This window comes from Natrix helvetica (genome assembly GCF_964273705.1).
Source record: "Natrix helvetica genome assembly, chromosome: 4".
Lineage (NCBI taxonomy): Eukaryota > Metazoa > Chordata > Lepidosauria > Squamata > Natricidae > Natrix > Natrix helvetica.
In genome coordinates, this window is record NC_138550.1 from 131,656,703 (window position 1) to 131,676,273 (window position 19,571).

Consider the following 19,571-nt stretch of genomic DNA (forward strand, 5'->3'; position numbering starts at 1 on the left):
TTTGTGCCTTTGAAATTAGCACTCACAGTCAGAAAAAAACAATCTGAGCAAAAACAAGGCACAGATGGAAAATAATTGTCTGTGCAAAAGGAAGAGGGTGGAGGTGGGATCCATTATGTAAGGTAAGGAGAAAAGGTCAGAAAAGGGCTTGAATACAGTTGCCATACATGCAACGTACTTACAAAGGGCAGACATTGCTAGATTTTTTTTTATGAGTTCCTATCTTTTCTCCAGTAAAGATTTCTTATCAGAACTTGTCTTTGTGAGTTTCAGTCCTACCAGTTGGGTGATACCTGAAAATTAATCTTTTTCTTAATCCTTCAGTCCTCCTGGTGACTGACAGAATTTGCAGTCAGTAGAAGGTGGGGGAAAATATAATTCAGTCTATTCCCTCAGTAAAAGAGGATTTGCAAACTGATTCAGATATTATTTCTCTGCCTCTGCGCCCCCCCCCCCCTTCCTTCCTTTCTTTTGCAAAACGAAAGGACAAAACCTGGTCAACAGTCTTAGGAAACTGAAATGAGTGTTAGTCTCAGTATATGTAATGCTGTAGTCTCAAACTGATTTCCCTTAAAAGGGTAATCCAACATAGATAGGGATGCTTAGATTTGTGTATGTGTGTACACTGCTTTCACATTATTTCAAACTGAATACTTTATTAAATATCTCCTTGATAGTGTCTGAAAAAGTTTTTTTTAAAAAATGAACGTTTCTACTCCCTACCTCCATATCGGATTCAGAGGCATATTGTGCCCAAATTGTGATAATAATATGGTATGTCCTTTGTTAGAGAAACATTAGTGACTTTCTAGTATAAAAGCCTAACTACTTATTTTTTATGATTTTTTTCCTTACAGCAGTTGAAGCTCCCAAACCTATATTCCTGAGAATTATGTCAAGTACAGTTAAATTACATGAACAAAACCTAAGATTTTAAAAAAAACCAGTAGTAAAAAAGAGTAATTGCTATATCAACTGATACATAGCTGCTTTTTTTGCACCATGAAGTAGCATCTAAGATCACCTGAGAGAAAGTCCCTTTAAAAGCTATGGGTATATTTACACAAAGTTTCAAAGCATATTATATGTGTTTTAGATTACAGTGGCTAAGCATAAACAAATCATCCTATGTGTACCAGGCTATCACATTATATCTTAATAGTGTTTGTTTTGCAATAACATATTTGTAAATTTGGTTGATTCATTTTTGATTTATATCAACCACAGACATTTGGGTTTGGTAACACAGTCTATAGCACTTAATTCTAAGTAGGCACATATACCGCTGAGAAAGAACCCACTGAACATAAAGGTTACTTTAGAAGAAACATGGAAGTATTAATAGTCTTAATACATCATCATTCACAAGGAGTCCAAAATGAATAAAGAAATACTTATTTCACAGAAGACATAAAAATACGGGGGGTGGGGGTGGCAGTATCAGATATGAACACAGGAAACAGCTTATTAGTATTTCACCATGTTTGTCAGCTTTTCCATGGCATCTAGCTAGCTACTAGGAAAATGTTTGTTCTGATCAAGCAGAAGCTATATTTACATTTTGGCAGGCTGAATTTCAGCAGGTGGTACAGTTGTGTAACATTTTCAATGGAGGAAACAATTCCCCTTCACATAAAATACTTTCTCATTTTTCTTTTGTAAGTAACCCTATCTCAAATCGTAACACCTGATATTGATCTATAAGTAATTTTGTATTTAAGTGATCAGTTGACAGAAACCATCAAAAAGCACCTGTAATTTTTTTTTAAAAAAATGGAATTAATTGTTTCAGCTGAAATTTTCCATGACCTTTGGATCCTGCAACTTAAAGCATTAGTTTCATCAGTACCTCATTCTGGTTAATAAGTATTGCTTTTTCCCAGATAGAGTTTACCTCCATGTCAGTGGTTATGTAAGAAGAGAAATACTTTGAAGATAGTCTGTAGATTCCATTAAAAAGTCAGTCAAATATTTAGAAAATTCTTCAAAAGGGCCTGCTTCACCATTAAATTCTTCTGGGAGAAGGCTGACTGGAAAATGTTTCTGGAGGCCATGTGCAAAGTTATTCCCATGAAGATGGATCTGCAATTAGATAGCAGATAAAATCAGACAATCACATTAAAGTTAGACATAAGGTACCATGAAAATGGATTCCCACACTGATCCAGGAGATTGGATCTGGAAGTCTAAATAGACCAAGATTACAATTCAATGAATAGAAATCTATACAGAAAAAATGTATAAAGTTATATGGAGTTGAGATAAGTGGACAGGGTAGGAAAGCAAACCTCTTTCAGCCTTCCATCTGAAATTACTTTTCCCATCCTCCCCCCCCCCCCCCAGCCAGCTAATACAGCTTTAGCTCAGAATTAACACTATCAGAAAGAAATATGCAAATATATAAATGTCATATATTTTACTTTGTAGGGTAAGAGCTCTATTTCTCAGACATATATCAGATATAAATTTGTTGGTCCACTTACCATATTTTTCAGAGTATAAGATGCACCTTTTTCCCTCAAAAAAGGTGAAACTCTAGGTGCGTCTTATGCACTGAATACAGCATTTTTGGCCTCCCCAAACCCCGACCCCATTGCAAAAATGGCTGTGCATAGCCTTTAGGAGGCTTCCAGAGTGACCCTGGGAGCTGGGGAGGGCAAAAATGAGTAAAACACGGGCCATTTTTTGCTCTTTTTTGCCCTCCTCAGCTTCCTGTATTTAAGTGATCAGTTGACAGAAACCATCAAAAAGCACCTGTAATTAAAAAAAAATGGAATTAATTGTTTCTTTTGGGGATAGGGATTCTGGGCCTATACCTATTTAAAACAGCTGAAATTTTCTATGACCTTTGCAAAAATGGCTGTGCATAGCCTTTAGGCTTCCAGAGTGATCCTGGGTACTGGGGAGGGCAAAAATGAGTAAAACACGGGCCATTTTTTGCTCATTTTTGCCCTCCTCAGCTCCCAGAAGGACTCTGGAAGCTTCCTAAAGGCTATGCATTTTTGGGAGGTCTGCAGAGTACAAAAGCTTTTTTTAAAAAATTGCCTCTTCAAAATCTTGGTGCGTCTTATACTCCACAAAAATACAGTAAGGGTAAAATTTTGAAAATATAAGAGATGGAAGAGACATCTTCAATAATTGTAATTATGTAATTATGTGGTATTAAATGATTACATGATTTTTTTCCAGGAAGTGCTGCAAAAGAAAATCTGGCTTTCAGAAAAAAGTCCACAATGTTGCAAGCATGTAGTATACTTTTATTATGAAAAGAAGGAAATGGGCAGTAGCACTATTTATCAACCTCAATAGCTTTAAGCTATGTGGATTTCAGTGGCCAGAAATAATTAGGTAGCCAAGTTGTTGAAGTTGAAAAACACTGGCCAAGAGACCGGGGTACTTTATACATTTTCAAAAGTGAGTTTGATTCGTTTTTTTCCTTAGGAAGAAATAAATATGAACTAGATTACTTGGATTTTTAAAAAAAGGACTCCCAGCAATATTTGGGATTAGAATCTTTTACATTCCTATCATTCTATCATCAGGAAATCAGGAAAAGAATCTTTTACATTTCTATCATCAGGAAATAACAATTTCACTCAAAACTATTCAGCAGAATACATACACTCAGCAATAACACCTTTATCTATGAACTTGCATATTCCTTTGAATTGATACAATGGTGGGTTTATGCGTGGTTTCCTTTTAATTATAATAATAAAAGAATTGTTGAATCAGAAGAGAATGGATGTATTTATTTCAAAAGAAAAAAGTGCTGGGTGCTGAAATAATAAGAGATCAATTCCATAGCAAATAAGAATTTGTGCTCACTTACCCGTGCTTTGATTTTTTCAGAGAGTAAAAGCTTAATTAGATTAAAAACATGGCAAAAAATTAGAGGCTCTCTAATCAAGTGGATTCCTCGAATTTTTAGTGGGAAACCATCCTGCCAAAAAGGGAAAAATAAGAAAATAAAGTCGAGGTGAGTTTGCTTATTATATATATAAAATTGATTTGAGCTCCGAACTTGGCAATTTTGTTGCCAACATTTCATCATCATTTGAGGAGACATTGTCAGTGCATTTTGAGTTAAACTCAAAATGATTCAAAACCACTAACAACGTCTCCTCAAACGACGACAAAACATTTGCAACTAAATTGCCAAACTTGGCACGCAAACAGCCTAACTACCAACCGAGCTACTAATATTCAAACGTATTTCAAGGTCAATAAATTCAATATAGAAAACAATTTCTTTGAAAAGGTTTTAAATATCATTGTTTTATATAGACAACCATACCTGTGTTTTGAAGTATGTATGGACTATATTTATATAATAAATACTGAATACTCAATTGTAAGGTGAGAGAATTGACTTCAGAATTGTATCTATTTCAGACATAGCTTTCAAATGGTTAAGACTTGATTATGGATCACCAAAATATATTTTAAATTAATTCAAGCAGTTGTCAACTCAAGTGCATTGAGAACTACAGAGACAATGTGAAATTATTGACTACAAGCCCAAGACAGTACACATATTTGTGTTATAAGCAAGTCACAGTGTCAGACAATCCAAGGTGACCAAGCTCTATTAGAGCATATAATAATACAGGACAAGAGAGAGAGGGAAGTCAGCAGTGGTTGCATCCAAGCAAATCTATGCACCATTCTTCTTCACACCTAGCTGCCTATTTAGAATATGGACAAATACCAAGATGGTGGCAGCCTGGCAAACATATTCTTTATTCAGTTTGAAGAGGGTTTAATTTTGAATTGTAGCATAAAGCTGTATTTATTTATTTATTTATGTTTTACATGGGAAGGGTGCATGCTACTGGCTATCATTAGTCTAAAATATACTTCTCCATCTTTATTTATTTATTTAGTTTATCAAACATGTACAAGATAACAAGTATAAGTATAAACATGGACATGGCCACATGAAATGAGTACAAATAAAGGGGGACAGGGATGGTAGGACAGGGATGGTAGGCATGCTTGTGCGCTTATGCACGCCCCCTTATAGACCTCTTAGAAAAGGTGTGAAGTCCATAGTAGACAGTTTAAGGTTGAAGCTATGTGGGCTGAAAAGGTTCTATTTACCTTCTTTAATTCAGCTACCTGATTTTAGTTCTTGGAAATTAGCACAATATGCTTCAGTGGAATAAATAAGAATAAAGCTTACTGTGAGTGCAAATGTTATTTTCTTTGTCACTGCTGGAGTGACCTGAAATGCATGAGCAAATTTCCATCCTTGGAGATCGAAGATTGTCTTGACTCCATTACGTTGGGTGTCTGGCTCTCTTGCCAAGAGCTCAGATAGCATAACACTTACACGAAAGAGATCATATGCTGTAAATATATTAGGATCCCATTGTGCTAAATGCGATATATATACAGAGAGAGAGAGAAAGATATGAATGATTTAACAATAAGCCAATTTTTCTGCACAAAGTGAATTTTTTTCCTTAAATAAAATTCTGAACTGGGCAACAGAAATAATGGGCAACATTAAAAAGTTTACTTATGTTTTCCAAAACGTGTGCATCATGAACTATTCCGGACACTAGGTAGCCTTAATAGCAATCATACATTATTTTTTCAATTGAGATGATTTTCCTAACACGCAATGAGAATCGATTTTATGAAAGCTAATATATAAACACAAATAAAAAACACCTATAGTTTCTATACTGTGAAAACAATTAAGCCAAATTAGGAGTCACAATTTAAATACAACCTTACTTTATAGGCCACTTCACAAAGTTTATCATAATTATTCTTACTAAGAAAACAGTTACAATAAATAAAAATAAGAGAGTGATAAGCATTACTACAACTGTCTACATCATTGATTTCAAAGACTATGGATGAATGGATGAACAAGGGAATGAGGTACTAGATTATTCTCCATCAATTCCAAATCTGACAGTTCTTCATAGGGGAAAGAACTAGATAGGGATTTTCTTAAAAAGCGGTCTAGCAGATCTTTATTTTTCTTATTTGCCATTGCTGAAATAGTAGGGCTTGGTTAACACAGGTTAAACGCTACTATTGGATAGAATAATCCCAACAGACTTTCTTTACCTGTGAAATTCTACTCTAGCAGTAAAGGGGCATAATAGTGCATCTAATCTTCTTTTACAGCTATCAAACATAGAAATGCTCTCTGAACTTGCTTATATTTTTTTGTATTTTCAGGAGAATTAAAAACCGCTTAACTGTAATTAGGTTATATTTAAATTTCTTGGAACACATAACATATCAGTGAGAGGGAGTAAAGTCTGAACAGATGCGCACCTAAATATTTAATTCAACATCATTAAAAGCATAATCTCTGTGTATTATGATCTACATTTTGCCCCTAAGTCTTCCAAGTTGCTTGTTCAAACAAACTCTCTTTCTTCACTCCCTAGTTTTTATCTGACTATTGCTTTATGGCTATGTTTATTTCATTTCCCCCCATATCTTAATAATCAACGGCCCACAAAAATTATCTGTACATTATCTGATTGAATGTTGGCCAATTACTACTGCTGATCTCAGTGCAGCATTTGCCTTAAGACAAATTTCCCTTTCCAAACCGTTTGAAAATAATAATAAAGGTACAGATATATGATTCATTTAAAATGTAAGCCAAGTGTCCGTGAAAGAGCTGTGGTGGCATAGCGGTTAGAATGCAATACTTGAAGGCTACTTCGGCTAACTGCCATCTGCCCACAACTTGGCAATTGAATTCTTAGCGGCTCAAAGTTGACTCAGCCTTCCATCCTTCCTAGGTCAGTAAAATGAGGACCCAGATTGTTGGGATCAATATGGTGACTGTGCTTAGAGAAGGCTGTAAAGTGCTCTAAAGACTTTAAGTGCTATTGCTATTGCTTTATATACCATAATAATGAACTCAAAAGGCAAAGGCAACAGAAAACACAAACTATTTTGGGTGAGATTAAAAAGAAGAGAAATTAAAGGAGTTTCCAGAGAAGATAATTATTTCTCAACCAATGAAACTTCTACAGCAACAATTATCTATGTTAGCATTAAGAGAAATGGAAATAAAAATAAATTATGCAAACCCCCCCAAAAAAAGTTTTCAAATAAACCAGGGAAATGATGGGGAAAAAAATATTTAAATTACAAGAGAGTGATACTATAATAACAGAGAATGTGACTATGCAAAAAGTATTTCAATATAATTCCAATTTATATAAAGGAAAATAAATTTCGCTGGAGAAAATAGATGAATATTTAAATTTTAAAAAGCTTTACTGAAGATTACAGAGAAATAGACTATAAACAGACCAGGGGTGGGTTCCTGTACCGGTTTGCTTCATGCATGCGCCTGCTGCGCGTTGCTCGCTCATGCGCAGTTGACTTTAAATTGATCTGCACATGTGCAGAAACATGCTGGCAACGGCAGAACAGACCAGGGAACTGGTTCGGGGGCATGGCCAGCCTGAGTCATTACCGGTTCTGCGACCCAGGCCAAATCACCACTATTGATTCGACCGAACTGGGATGAACCAGAAGCAAGCCACCTCTGAAACAGACCCATAACAATAAGATAAGTTTGTGAAGTTATTTTTTAAAAAAAGATTAAAACAGGAAAGGAAGGAAGTCAATTGTTCCCTAAGAAAAAGGCAGAAAAGGAGAGGGGAGAAAAAAGTCCTCCAGTTTACTTGTGTGCGTGCATACACATATATACACACACACACACACACACAGAGGAAAGCAAGTTATCAAATATGGTTCCAGTGCGGCTGCTCATTGTTCACTTCTCCAGCTGGTTAACTTTTTGCAGGCAATCTTCTAACCTAGTTAACTAGCCAGGAGAACCTGAATTACAGATCTCTTCTCCTCTATTCCAGAATCAGCAATTTCACTGAGCAAAGGGCAAATAGTGGAAGGCGTAATGGAGGTGGCTGTGGCTGCTGGTCCTGATCGTAAGGTTTGAGGGCAATTTATCCACTATCCCTGTATATGCATTCTTCCCCTTCATCATCCTTCACTTTGGTGTTAGAAACTAGATAGGGTATCCTATCTAGTTTCTAACACCAAAATCAACATAAAAGTTACTTGCCAATTCTATAAATGACAACTCTAGAACCACATGGATCCCTCTCTTTCAAAATTCCAACGTAGCCTGTTTGCAACAAGCTAAGACTAGAGGATGGGTGTAGATTTGCCAATATTTCTGGGCAGTTTCTTCTCCATTTGTGGTAGTTTTTGAAAACCTAAGAACAGAAATAATAAACAGAGATGGAAATGAGATAACATAATAGCATAATTTCATACATATATAATTTTATGGATAATAACAGCCCCATATCACCTACTAAAAGTCTGGATGTCACAAGCTTAGATCTATAACACTTTCCTGTGAGTTTCTGTCTTCTCAGGAGCCTCCTTCAACACCAAACCTCAAAGTTGTTTATAAAGACAGTCTTTAACTTACGACCAATCACTTAATTTCTGTTCAAAGTTCCAAAGGACTGACTTGGGGGTACTTACCACCTAGTTTCTAAGTTCCAATGGACATGACTGCATTTCAGGCACCCCACAACCTGGCTGCATTTACAGCCATTTGCAGGATCCGTACTCATGTAACTACATTTTATGACAGTTTTACAAAGTCTGCATTTACTTCTGATTTTCAGCAAAACCATGTCCATAGCCAACCATGAGTTTGCTTCACAACTATGATAATTAACAATCATTGCAGAAAATTTACTTTACAACTGTCATGAGTTACGACCATGCTGGGCAGCTCCATTACGGTTGTAACCCAAGGAGTACTTGTACAAGAGAGAGAGGGAGGGAGGGAGGGAGGGGAAGAGAGAGAGCAAGAGGGAGGAAAAAAAAGAGAAAGAAAAAAAGGTGTGTATTTATGTGAAATCTATCATAGCTGGTGTGCAACAATTTAAATGGCCATTAGTGTTTATTTAGATTTTTGCAGTCCAAAAATTATTTATGATGTAGTCTATTGCCCTGATTCTAATGCTACAATCCTGGTTTATGGAAAGTTTCAGGGTTATAATGCTACAATCCTGGTTTATGGAAAGTTTCAGGCACTGTCTTGCCTATGCCTATGCCTGTCTAAGCATGTATGAATGTTTATTCACCATGGACTTATTTGGCTTTACCTCCTAGTAAATGCATTTTACATTTTGCTTACTTTTCAAGTAAGGCATTTCATAGAATCACTTAGCAGATATAATTGCCAAGTGCCCAAAATGCAATCACAGGACCGTATGGGTGAGAGACAGATAACCAGAACTTGAATCTGGGTTGTAAGTACATTTTGGGGGGTCTGTAACAACCATGGCCACTAAGCGAGGATTATTATCGGTATCACACATACACACACGAAGACAAGAAATTTTCATAATTTAACATTCTAGCTTAAAGCTGTTCAAATTTAATACATCAGAACAAATTAATTTTATTCTGTGAAGCCAGTATGGAAGTGGTATATGGAATGGCATGAACTGGTTACAAACATTAAAATAGGAGATAAGAGTTTGAAGTTGTCCAAATATTGCCATTGGTTATTTTTTTGCATTATGGGTTACACATGATAGAATCAAGCAACTTTAATAACACTACCATCTAGTCTTCATTTTGGAAATAGTTTACCTTAGTTGCCACGCATACTTTGGATTTCTAAGGTAAAACAATGCTTTGGAGCATGTTTGAGCAAGCACTAAGATGTTAAATGTATATTATTCTAGATTCACATGAGAAAGTGTAGGTAATGTAATCACATAATCCTGGTGGATACTATAGGATCACTATGCATTACAACAACTTTTTGCCTTCAGGTTTAAAGCATTTCATTATTCTATCCAACAACAGTACCAATATGGAATATTAAATACTGTATTATGGCTATTGTGTGGGAAGATCAGAAGAAACATTTGAATGAAGCACAACGAGTGAGGATTGGATTTTCATAAAAAATAAGCTATGATTATTGCTAAAACTGACAATCAATATGCACAGCTGCATATCACCTTCATAGAGCGCAATATATTCTGTCTCTGCACTTTTACAAATAGGCCCGGGAAAGCTATTGGATGAAATAGTAACAACAAATTGCCTGCCTCAGATATAGTAATAAAAATGCTAATGTACATACATTTCTTATAGTGAACAAAATGAGTTAGGTTGGAATCAAATATGTGCTTAGCATAGATTGAAATGTCAATATAAATAAATGTTGCTCTGTTTAGCAATATTAGTTGCAGTGTGATCTGATCTGAGTGCACGTTACAGGAAGGCTTTGCAAAAGGTGAGTTGGAACATAAATTAATAGCTCAAAGCTCCATATTATCTGTTAATGCAAGGATTAGGAGTGAGAAGAAATTTCCTGACAGTTAGAACAATTAATCAGTGGAACAGTTTGCCTCCAGAAGTTGTGAATGCCCCAACACTGGAAGTCTTTAAGAAGAGGTTGGTTAGCCATTTGTCTGGAACGGTATAGGGTTTCCTGCCAAGGCAGGGGGTTGGACTAGAAGACCTCCAAGGTCCCTTCCAACTCTACTATTGTATTGTATTGTATTCCCAGTCCCCGGTCCGTGAACCAGCATCGGTCCATGGCCTGCCAGGAACCAGGTAACACAAGCTAGTAAAGACCTAGGTGCTCAGGTGCAGAATTCAGGCAGTGCATGAAACCATGCCTCTTTAGTCCATAGAAAAACTACCCCTCCACCGAAGCAGAATCTGGCATCTAAAAGTTGGGGATCATTGTGTTAATGGATCCCAAGTTTGTTATTTATAAAATGTACATGCATGCACACATGATGACAATAAACTCAGATAGCAAAGTTGAATAGTGTTTGGGCTAAAGTTTTAAAGGAGTAAAGAAAAATATTTTGAAATGCCTCTTCTATCGTATATTTGACACAGAATCCTTCTCAAACAGAGCCAGAACTGTATACTAGAAACATCTGCAATAAAAAAAAAATCATGATAAATTCCTCCCATGTCATTGTCTGCTTCATACACATTTTAAAATTCCCCATATTCTGAGGAAGTTTGAAATTTCCCACACATTTTTGTTATAGGTTTTTGAAACTGATTGTTAGAAAGCTTGATTTGTCAAACAGCAGTAAGAATACGAAAGATGAGAGCAAAACTTTGAAAAGCATATAAACGGACAGAGAAATGATAGAATACTAAATAATAACCATATAACTGAGTACTAACAATAAACTAAACAAAGGTTTGGAAAACAGAATATTTATTTTTCTTTATTCCACCTTCTCTTCTTGTGTCTGCTTTCCCACAATTATTGTGAAAATAGGAATTTGTATTTGTGTGTTGTAGGTTTATTTCTATTTCTTTGAAATATGGTAATCTAGCTGGGTACAATGTGTGGTTTGTACAAACTCAACATTTGCCCTTGAATTAAGATGACACAGGAAAACAAAAGCTTGTAGAGGTAGAAAAAAAAACAGGCAAACAGGGAAAACAGTGGCATACATGTACTGCATGAAAACATGAGCCCTGTCATTATTTGTATAGTTGTAGTTTTCTTTCTCAGTATCTTTCAGGAATCTGAGCTCAGTGCCTTGAGCGCTGCATCCAGATTTTTAAATTCTTCTTTCAGCTTTTTATTGTCTTTTCTGTGCTCCTTATCGCTCTAAGGTACAAAGGTGACAGAAGTTATTACTATAGCTGTCTTTAACAGCACAAAAAAGCTAGAAGAAAGACAAACTAAATACTACTGGATGGGTGGTGCTTTAAAAAAGGAAAGACAGACACATGCTTAAAGAACTCTGAACTGGAAAAACAAGGATCAGTGCCACACAAGTGAAGAATGGCTTCCAACTGATACAAAAGCCACCCCAACCTTGCGTAAAGGAATTTAGCCCTGTTCAGTAAGAAGGAAGTGAAGACGTTAAATGGTTGCTAAGCAATGGGAAAGTAGAAAATATGAAAAAGAGACTCTGGAAGAGAATGTTCCTGACTTGACCAATGCTATCCTTAAAAAGGGGGGGGGGCAGTGAAGGTTTTGGAAAGGCTTTCAAAATTCTGTTAATGTGTCCTACAAAACAAAGTAACATTCCTGGAGTATCTCATGATCTGGCCTATCCTCAAGGGCTAAAGATCAAGAACGACAACTGTTCAACAATAATGTCTATGGAGATTCTCAATCATCCAGGTCATGGTTGTCCCAAAGGTGTTTTTCAAGAGTTTCTGGTTTTTCTTTGAAGATGTTTCGTTTCTCATCCAAGAAGCTAGTGGCGGAAGCTTCTTGGATGAGAAGTGAAACATCTTCAAAGAAAAGCAGAAAGTCCAGTTGCCTCTTGAAAAAGCACCTGTGGTTCAACAATAATAGATTTCTGACATCCAAGATTATGCAGTTCAATATTCTTTCAAGAGGAAAGAGCAATTTGAAAAAGATGAAGGGTAGCTATTATGAAGCAAAAACCAGACACCAGGTGAGGTGAGGTGTGCTTTGCCATTGTTGTCCCCTTGCCACTGTTTTTTTTTCCTGATGGGCTTCAACCTCCCAATCTAACCCGGCATTTCCCTTGCAGTCACCCACTGAAGTAATAACCAGTCCCGACCTTGCTTAGCTTCAACCAGGTGTAGGCACCTGCTTGGGCTCTTTCATAGAACAATTTATAGAATCAGCACATTCCAATTGGTGGAAGTCTGGGGGAAATAGAAGAGCAATGCTCCAGCGTCTCTAGTGAAGCAGGTGGAGGCCAAAGAGGGAAGCAAGAGGATCTTTATAAGCTGGTCACCTTCCAGCTCTTTAGCATGGAAGGATCTGTGCGACGACGGCGAGAAGGAAGAGTCCGAGCCAGACAGCGAAGCAAAGTTACCTGAAGAAACCCGCGCGCCAGTCTTGAGCTAGGAGGGGAGGAAGCAGGGAGGGAGGGCGTTCGTGTTCCTGCTCTTCTCCTGGGGACCGGGATCCCTTTACCTTCCAGGCCAGGTTGCTGTCGAAGTCTCGACACCGCAAAAAGCGGATCAGACAGGCATCAGAAAGATCAGACTGGCGGACCTCTAGGTTCTCTTTCACGGCTCTCCACCTCAGCGCTGCAACAGCGGCCTTCACCTGGGGCGCGTCGTCCGGCAAGTCGTTGAGGTTACCCGGCGGGGAATTAGGCTGACCTCGGTCCATGGCAGGAGAGGCAGGAAGGCGCTTCCTAAGGGCCCCTGCCGATAACTACCGGGAAAAGAGAGGAACGGAAAGGAGAGCTTCGCCCCGTAAACAACTGGCATAGCCAAAAAAGCGCTCTCAAGTCAATTGCGAAAAGAAGCGATACTCGACGCCCCACCCCATGGCAAATAATAATGGCAGCATTAGGACGGTCCAGGCTCAGCTATTCCCCTGCCAACTCTTCGGTCAAGAAAGACGGCGCGGGGAGGAGCACCTTGCGCAACCCGAACAACACGGGGGTGGAGAAGCAAAGGACCTCAGTTGGGACAGTCGAGCCCGGCTGTCGCCAATCTCCAAGGCTACTATTAACGTGGGCGCAGAAAGCGAAGCCAGCTTCTTCAGTCAACTTTTCTCCGCGTAGTTAAGCAGATCGTGGCAGCATAAAGTCGCTCTCCCTGTGTTAACAGAAGTCGCGGTAGGACTGGCTGGATTCACTTCGAAAGCTAAATGCTACCTTAGCTGTAAACAAAGCAAGAATGCGCTTTGCTTAATTGGCTTAAACTGTTATCGGCGTAAACTGTGTTATATTCAAGGTCTCTTCGAGTGGCACTCGTGTCTGAATTATTTTTGAGGTATCAAGATTTATTTCTTCTTCTTGCTCTGTCAGGTCCTGTGACTATCTTGGAACCTATCTTGATTTATATCAAGGCAGGGTTTTGTTTGTTTGGTTTTTTTGGTGCTCCTGTTTGGTTTTTACCACCTTCCATAAAACAATAAAGTCCTATATTTAGAGCAGGGGACAAAAGTTATGTGTGAGAGAACTCTGACTTAACAGACGAAGTCACTCAACAAGGATCACATTTTGGATTAGCACAATTTAAGGTAAAGATAATGGTTCCCCGCACACATATGTGCTAGTCATTCCCGACTCTAGGGGACGGTGCTCATCTCTGTTTCAAAACTGAAGAGCCAGTGCTGTCCGAAGATGTCTCCATGGTCATGTGGCCGGCATGACTAAACACCGAAGGCGCATGGAACACTGTTACCTTCCCACCAAAGGTGGTCCCTATTTTTCTACTTGTATTTTTACATGCTTTCGAACTGCTAGGTTGGCAGAAGCTGGGACAAGTAATGGGAGCTCACTCCATTATGCAGTGCTAGGGATTTGAACTGCCGAACTGCTAACCTTCCGGATCGACAAGTTCAGTGTCTTAGCCACTGAGCCACCGCATCCCTTTAGTACAATTTAGTGAAGCCCAAAAATGTCCCACTGCCTCAACACTTACATTTCCAGGCAAAATAGATGCATATCTGCAAATATTGCAGATTTTCATGGTCATTGTTTGGTAACGTCAGAATCACAGTCTGATACTATAAAGCAAAATAAGAAAAAATGTATTTGTGAACTGACGGTATCAAACCAGATGATCTCTAAGATCTCTTTCAATCCTAGACATTGATTCTATGGATGTCTCTGTACATTGAAGTCTCATTATAATGTAATTCCTGCTTTCTTTCCAGAAGTTTAATAACCACAAACTATATGTATAACTCATGCTATTGGCTCTCAAAATAAGCTTTCCAAATAACACTTGAACTCTTATTAGAAAATCCAAATTAATGCTCAAGCATTTCCACATATGTTCTTTTCATGATATGTTTAAATGGTAAAAACAATGAAGCCCCAGAATAAAAGCTTTCCCAGCGGAAAGCATGTATCTGATCCAGTCATGGGTTTCAAATTTTTTTAGAACCTCTTCTGTAGGTGTGGCCTGCTTTGTGGGATTGGCTTGCCAGCCATGTGACTGAGTGGGAGTAGCTTGGCAGTCATGTGAGTGGGTGGGCGTGACCAACTTGTAAAATGTGGTGAAACTTAACAATGCTCTTGCTTAGCAACCAAAATGTTGGCTCAGAAACTCTAGCATTTGAAGCACGCAAGTCTTAAAGCTGTCAAGTTACAAGACCCTTGCACCCCTAACCCTTTAGAAAAAAAAGCCCAGGGGTGTTCAAGCTTCTCCCCCCCCGCTTTAAGACTTGTGGACTTCAACTCCCAGAATTCCTCCTCCAGTCATGTTGGCTCAGGAACTCTGGCATTGAAGTGTACAAGTCTTAAAGCTGTCAAGTTACAAGACCCTTGCACCAATGTTCCCTCTAAGGTGCGACCAGAATAACTGCTGCCACCTCCTCCTCCTCTAACAGCACTGCCGGATTTGCCGCCCGGCGCTGTGGCTGAGGTGAAGCCGCCAAAGTTCCAGCCGGCATCCCCGCCCGTGGCAGCGGCGCCTCCCCTCCACTCTGAGCACCTGAGCTCAGCGTCGCGTTACCCCTGCCCCCTCCTCCTCCTCCGCCGTGCTTTTGAGGAGCCATGAGGCTGCGGGAGCCAGTAGGAAGGCGGGCGGGGGGGGGGAGCAGGGAAAAAAAAAGCCTCATGGCTCCTCAAAAGCATGGTGGAAGAGGAGGGGGCAGGAGTAACGCGGCGCTGAGCTCAGGTGCAAATGTGGTGGTGCTGTTGGAGGAGGAGGTAGCAGCAGTTATTCTGGTGGCAGCTCGTCGGCATCTTCAGCAGCAGCCCTGCCCACGATGAAGAAAGCAAAGATGGAGCAGATCCACGCAGATGACGTCGCTGCAACATGACTGGAGGAGGAATTCTGGGAGTTGAAGTCCACCAGTCTTCAAGCTGTCAGGTTTGAAGACCTTTGCGTTTTTTTTCTAAAGGGTTAGGGCAGTGGTGGGCAACCTTTTTTTTCAACTGAGCCAAATCTCGCCAAAACCACGATTGAAATTTATTTTGAGAGCCACACTTTTAAAACCGAAAATACATAGGATGGTACACTGTTTTTAGTTTCAATAAACTCTGGCATTTGAAGCACGCAAGTCTTAAAGCTGTCAAGTTACAAGATCCTTGCATCCCTAACCCTTTAGGAAAAAACCCCAAGGGGTCTTCAAACCTGACAGCTTGAAGACTGGTGGACTTCAACTCCCAGAATTCTGAGAATTGAAGTCCACCAGTCTTAAAACAGCCAACTTTGCAGACCTCTGTGTTAGCCCAAAGCCTGGCGCTGGGCCGGCCTTGCTCCCCCATTGGTGGAGCCCCAGGAAGCGAGGAGGGAGAAAAAGAGACGGAGGCCAAGGAGCTTCTCCCCCCCCGCAAAAATCTTATCAGGGAGCCGACGGGCAGTAGCAAATTAGCTGATCACGCGGCGTGATCGGCTAATTTACTACTGCCCGCCCGGCTCCCCGGTTAGATTTTTACTGGGAGGAGGCGGGGGGGAAGCTCCTTAGCCTCCATTTCTTTTTCTGCCTCCTCGCTTCTCGTCCCCGCCCGACTTCAGGATCCTCCCTAATCACTGTGGGTCGAAAAGAAAAAAGGGAAAGAGATGCTTGTTTTGAAGTGCCCGAGAGGAGGGAGGGGAGCGGGCACCCGGCACACAGAAGAGCCACATTAAAGTGTGTAAAGAGCCGCATGTGGCTCGCGAGCCGCGGCTTGCCGACCACTGGGTTAGGGGAACAAGGGTCTTGTAACTTGACAGATTTAAGACTTGCACACTTCAAATGCCAGAGTTTCTGAGCCAACATGACTGGAGGAGGAATTCTGGGAGTTGAAGTCCACAAGTCTTAAAGCTGTCAGGTTTGAAGACCCCTGGGGTTTTTTCCTCTAAAGGGTTAGGGGTGCAAGGATCTTGTAACTTGACAGCTTTAAGACTTGCATGTTGAGTTCCTGAGCCAACATGACTGGAGGAGGAATTCTGGGAGTTGAAGTCCACAAGTCTTAAAGCTCTCAGGTTTGAAGACCTTTGAAGTTTTTTTCTAAAGGGTTAGGAATGCAAGGGTCTTGTAACTTGACAGCTTTAAGACTTGCACACTTCAAATGCCAGAGTTCCTGAGCCAACATGACTGGAGGAGGAATTCTGGGAGTTGAAGTCCACAAGTCTTAAAGCTGTCAGGTTTGAAGACCCCTGTGTTTTTTTTGCTAAAGGGTTAGGGGTGCAAGGGTCTTGTAACTTGACAGCTTTAAGACTTGCGTGCTTCAAATGCCAGAGTTTCTGAGCCAACATTTTGGTTGCTAAGCAGGACCATTGTTAAGTGATACTGATATTATATAACACTTTTAATTAAGCAGGTACCTTGAAGAAACATAACTTTGAGTTTCAAATAATACTGATTTCGTTGTTGTCTTAGGTGACATCTGTGAAAAAAATTCAGGTGCTCAGGCATGAAAATGTGCCACTCAAACACTATACTTTTCTGCTCACATTGAAAAAAAATTAGAGGGAACATTGCCTTGCACCCCTAACCCTTTAGAAAAAAACCCCCAGGGATGTTCAAACTTGACAGCTTTAAGACTTTAAGGTTTAGATAGGACTCTTAAGAGGCAGATGGGGCAATTGGTGAGCCAGCCAATCAGTGGGCGGTGGGCGGGGCAAGCATGGTGCGGACGGGTGGGGGGAGGGAGCTGGAACTGGTTCTAAACAGCATGGAAGATTTGTGGAACCTCTTCTATAGAAGAGGTTAGAACTGGCAGGAACCCACCCCTGATCTGATCCTACATTTTGAAGAGTGGAGGGTGGAGCAAAATGGCCACAGAATGACAGCATTTTTTTGACCTTTTAATTTTTCTATTTCAGTACTCCTTTAGTTTTAAAATAGCTTGTTTTATTTATGTAAATTAGTAGTTTTATTTCTTATATTGGTATTAGTAATTTAAGAACTTGAGAATTAAGATTAGTTGGTATTTTATAGTCTGGAATTCAACAGCTTTAGACATCTTCTGATGATTATGAGGCAGCAATGGTTACAGGAAAGTAATGAAAAAGAATTCCGTAGGAAAGTCCAAATGAAGGACAAGTTTAAAATGATGGAAAGAGAAAATTCCAAACATTCTGAACATTAAGGCACCAGAGCTAACTCTGAACTATTTGTTCCAGCATAAGGACACAGTATGTAATTTCTCTTGTCCTTCCTCTTTGCTCTCACACTCTTTGCTAATAAATCCTATGCCCCATTTTATTAGGAAATGATTTTTTTCCTGTGGTAAGAAGTTTTCTGTAGGAGTTAGATGAGAGGACCCTTTGAAAGTCACAATAATTTAAATGTGAATGTAAGGCTTGATGGCTAAGAATTACCTTTTAAGAACTGCAAGAGTTACAGGTAGTCTTCAACTTACGTCCACAAGTGGTACTGGAACCTCTGTCACTAAATGATGCAGTTATTAAGGGAGTCACACCCAATGTTACGACTTTTGTTTTAACCAGGGTTGTTAAGTGTTTCGTGGTGTTTTTAAATGCCTCTGGCTTTCCCCATTGATTTTGCTTGTCAGAAATCCCCTAGGAAGGTAGCAAATGGCTACTGCTTGACCCTCGGGCACTAAAATTGTTGTAAATTCAGGTCAGTTGCTAAATGTCCCTCATGATTGTAGGGACACTGCAACAGTCATAAGTGCAAGGACCAGTGGTAAGCCACTTTTTCAGCACTGCCATAACTTTGGTCATTAAACAAATGATTGCTAACTTGAGGATTACCTGAATTTGAATTTTCTATCAGCTACTACATACCAATCAGAAAATAAATGAATTTAAGATTATAATAGAAAGTTTAGAACCAAACTTGAAGAGTCAGCCACAAACCCACATGCTGAACTTACTCAAAAATTGCAAGACTCTACATTGTCATGGATGAGGTATTTGTTCAGGGTCATGGGATTCTGTTCCAGACTGTTATCAATCCTCTTAATGGGGAACAAGTGGCACAAGGGCCAACTAGTACTACACTCCTGAGATTTCAGTGCAGAATATTACCGTTTTCCTGAAAATAAGACCTCCCAGATAATAAGCCCAATCGGGCTTTTGAGTACATGTGCTAAAATAAAACTTCCCCGAAAATAATATTGCAACACAGCAGCAGCCATGAGGTGACCATGGCCGCCTCCTCCTGCTCCTCAAAATAATAAGACCTCCCTGAAAATAAGGCCAAGTGCTTCTTTCAGGAGTCAAAAGAAAACAAGACCCTGTCTTATTTTCAGGAAAACACGGTAGTTAACGTCAATCCCCAGCTTCCCAGATGGCATAGACTTGAAAGAATATTGACCTTTAGGCATTATGCACTGCCTTCAATATTTTTTCAACTTAAAAAAACAATTTGTGAAGGGTTTTCAAATTACTCTTCTATGTGTGTTTCACAATAGCATTTAGCCTCTGCTAAATTCTGGGAGGCGAGCCAAGGCAGGATGGCATAAGTCCCAGAGTTCGTAATCTCAGCCAGCAATTTAGTACACAGCAGCTCCACCAACTCCAAGGTCAGGCCCAGATAAGCACAGGAGATACAACTCCCTTGATTTAATTAAAGGAAAGATACAAACATCAGTCAACCCTATGAAGAATGAGGAAAAACCAGCTCAGTCGTTTGGAACAAAAAAACAATTGCACACATTCAAAGCAAGTAGTTCAATGTAATGCACTCT

At 39.5% G+C, this 19,571-nt stretch overlaps 1 protein-coding gene across 1 annotated transcript; it reads right to left on the bottom strand.

Moving 5' to 3' along the window:
• Positions 1-219: 219 nt before the first annotated feature.
• TTPA (alpha tocopherol transfer protein) lies at positions 220-13,136 on the bottom strand. Its single transcript, XM_081952567.1, has 5 exons — positions 12,935-13,136; positions 8,078-8,231; positions 5,186-5,379; positions 3,833-3,943; positions 220-2,082 (listed from the first exon to the last, which is right to left on the bottom strand). Exons 1-5 carry the CDS (start codon positions 13,133-13,135, stop codon positions 1,909-1,911), a joined length of 834 nt encoding a protein of 277 aa, XP_081808693.1. The 5' UTR covers position 13,136; the 3' UTR covers positions 220-1,908.
• Positions 13,137-19,571: the final 6,435 nt, after the last annotated feature.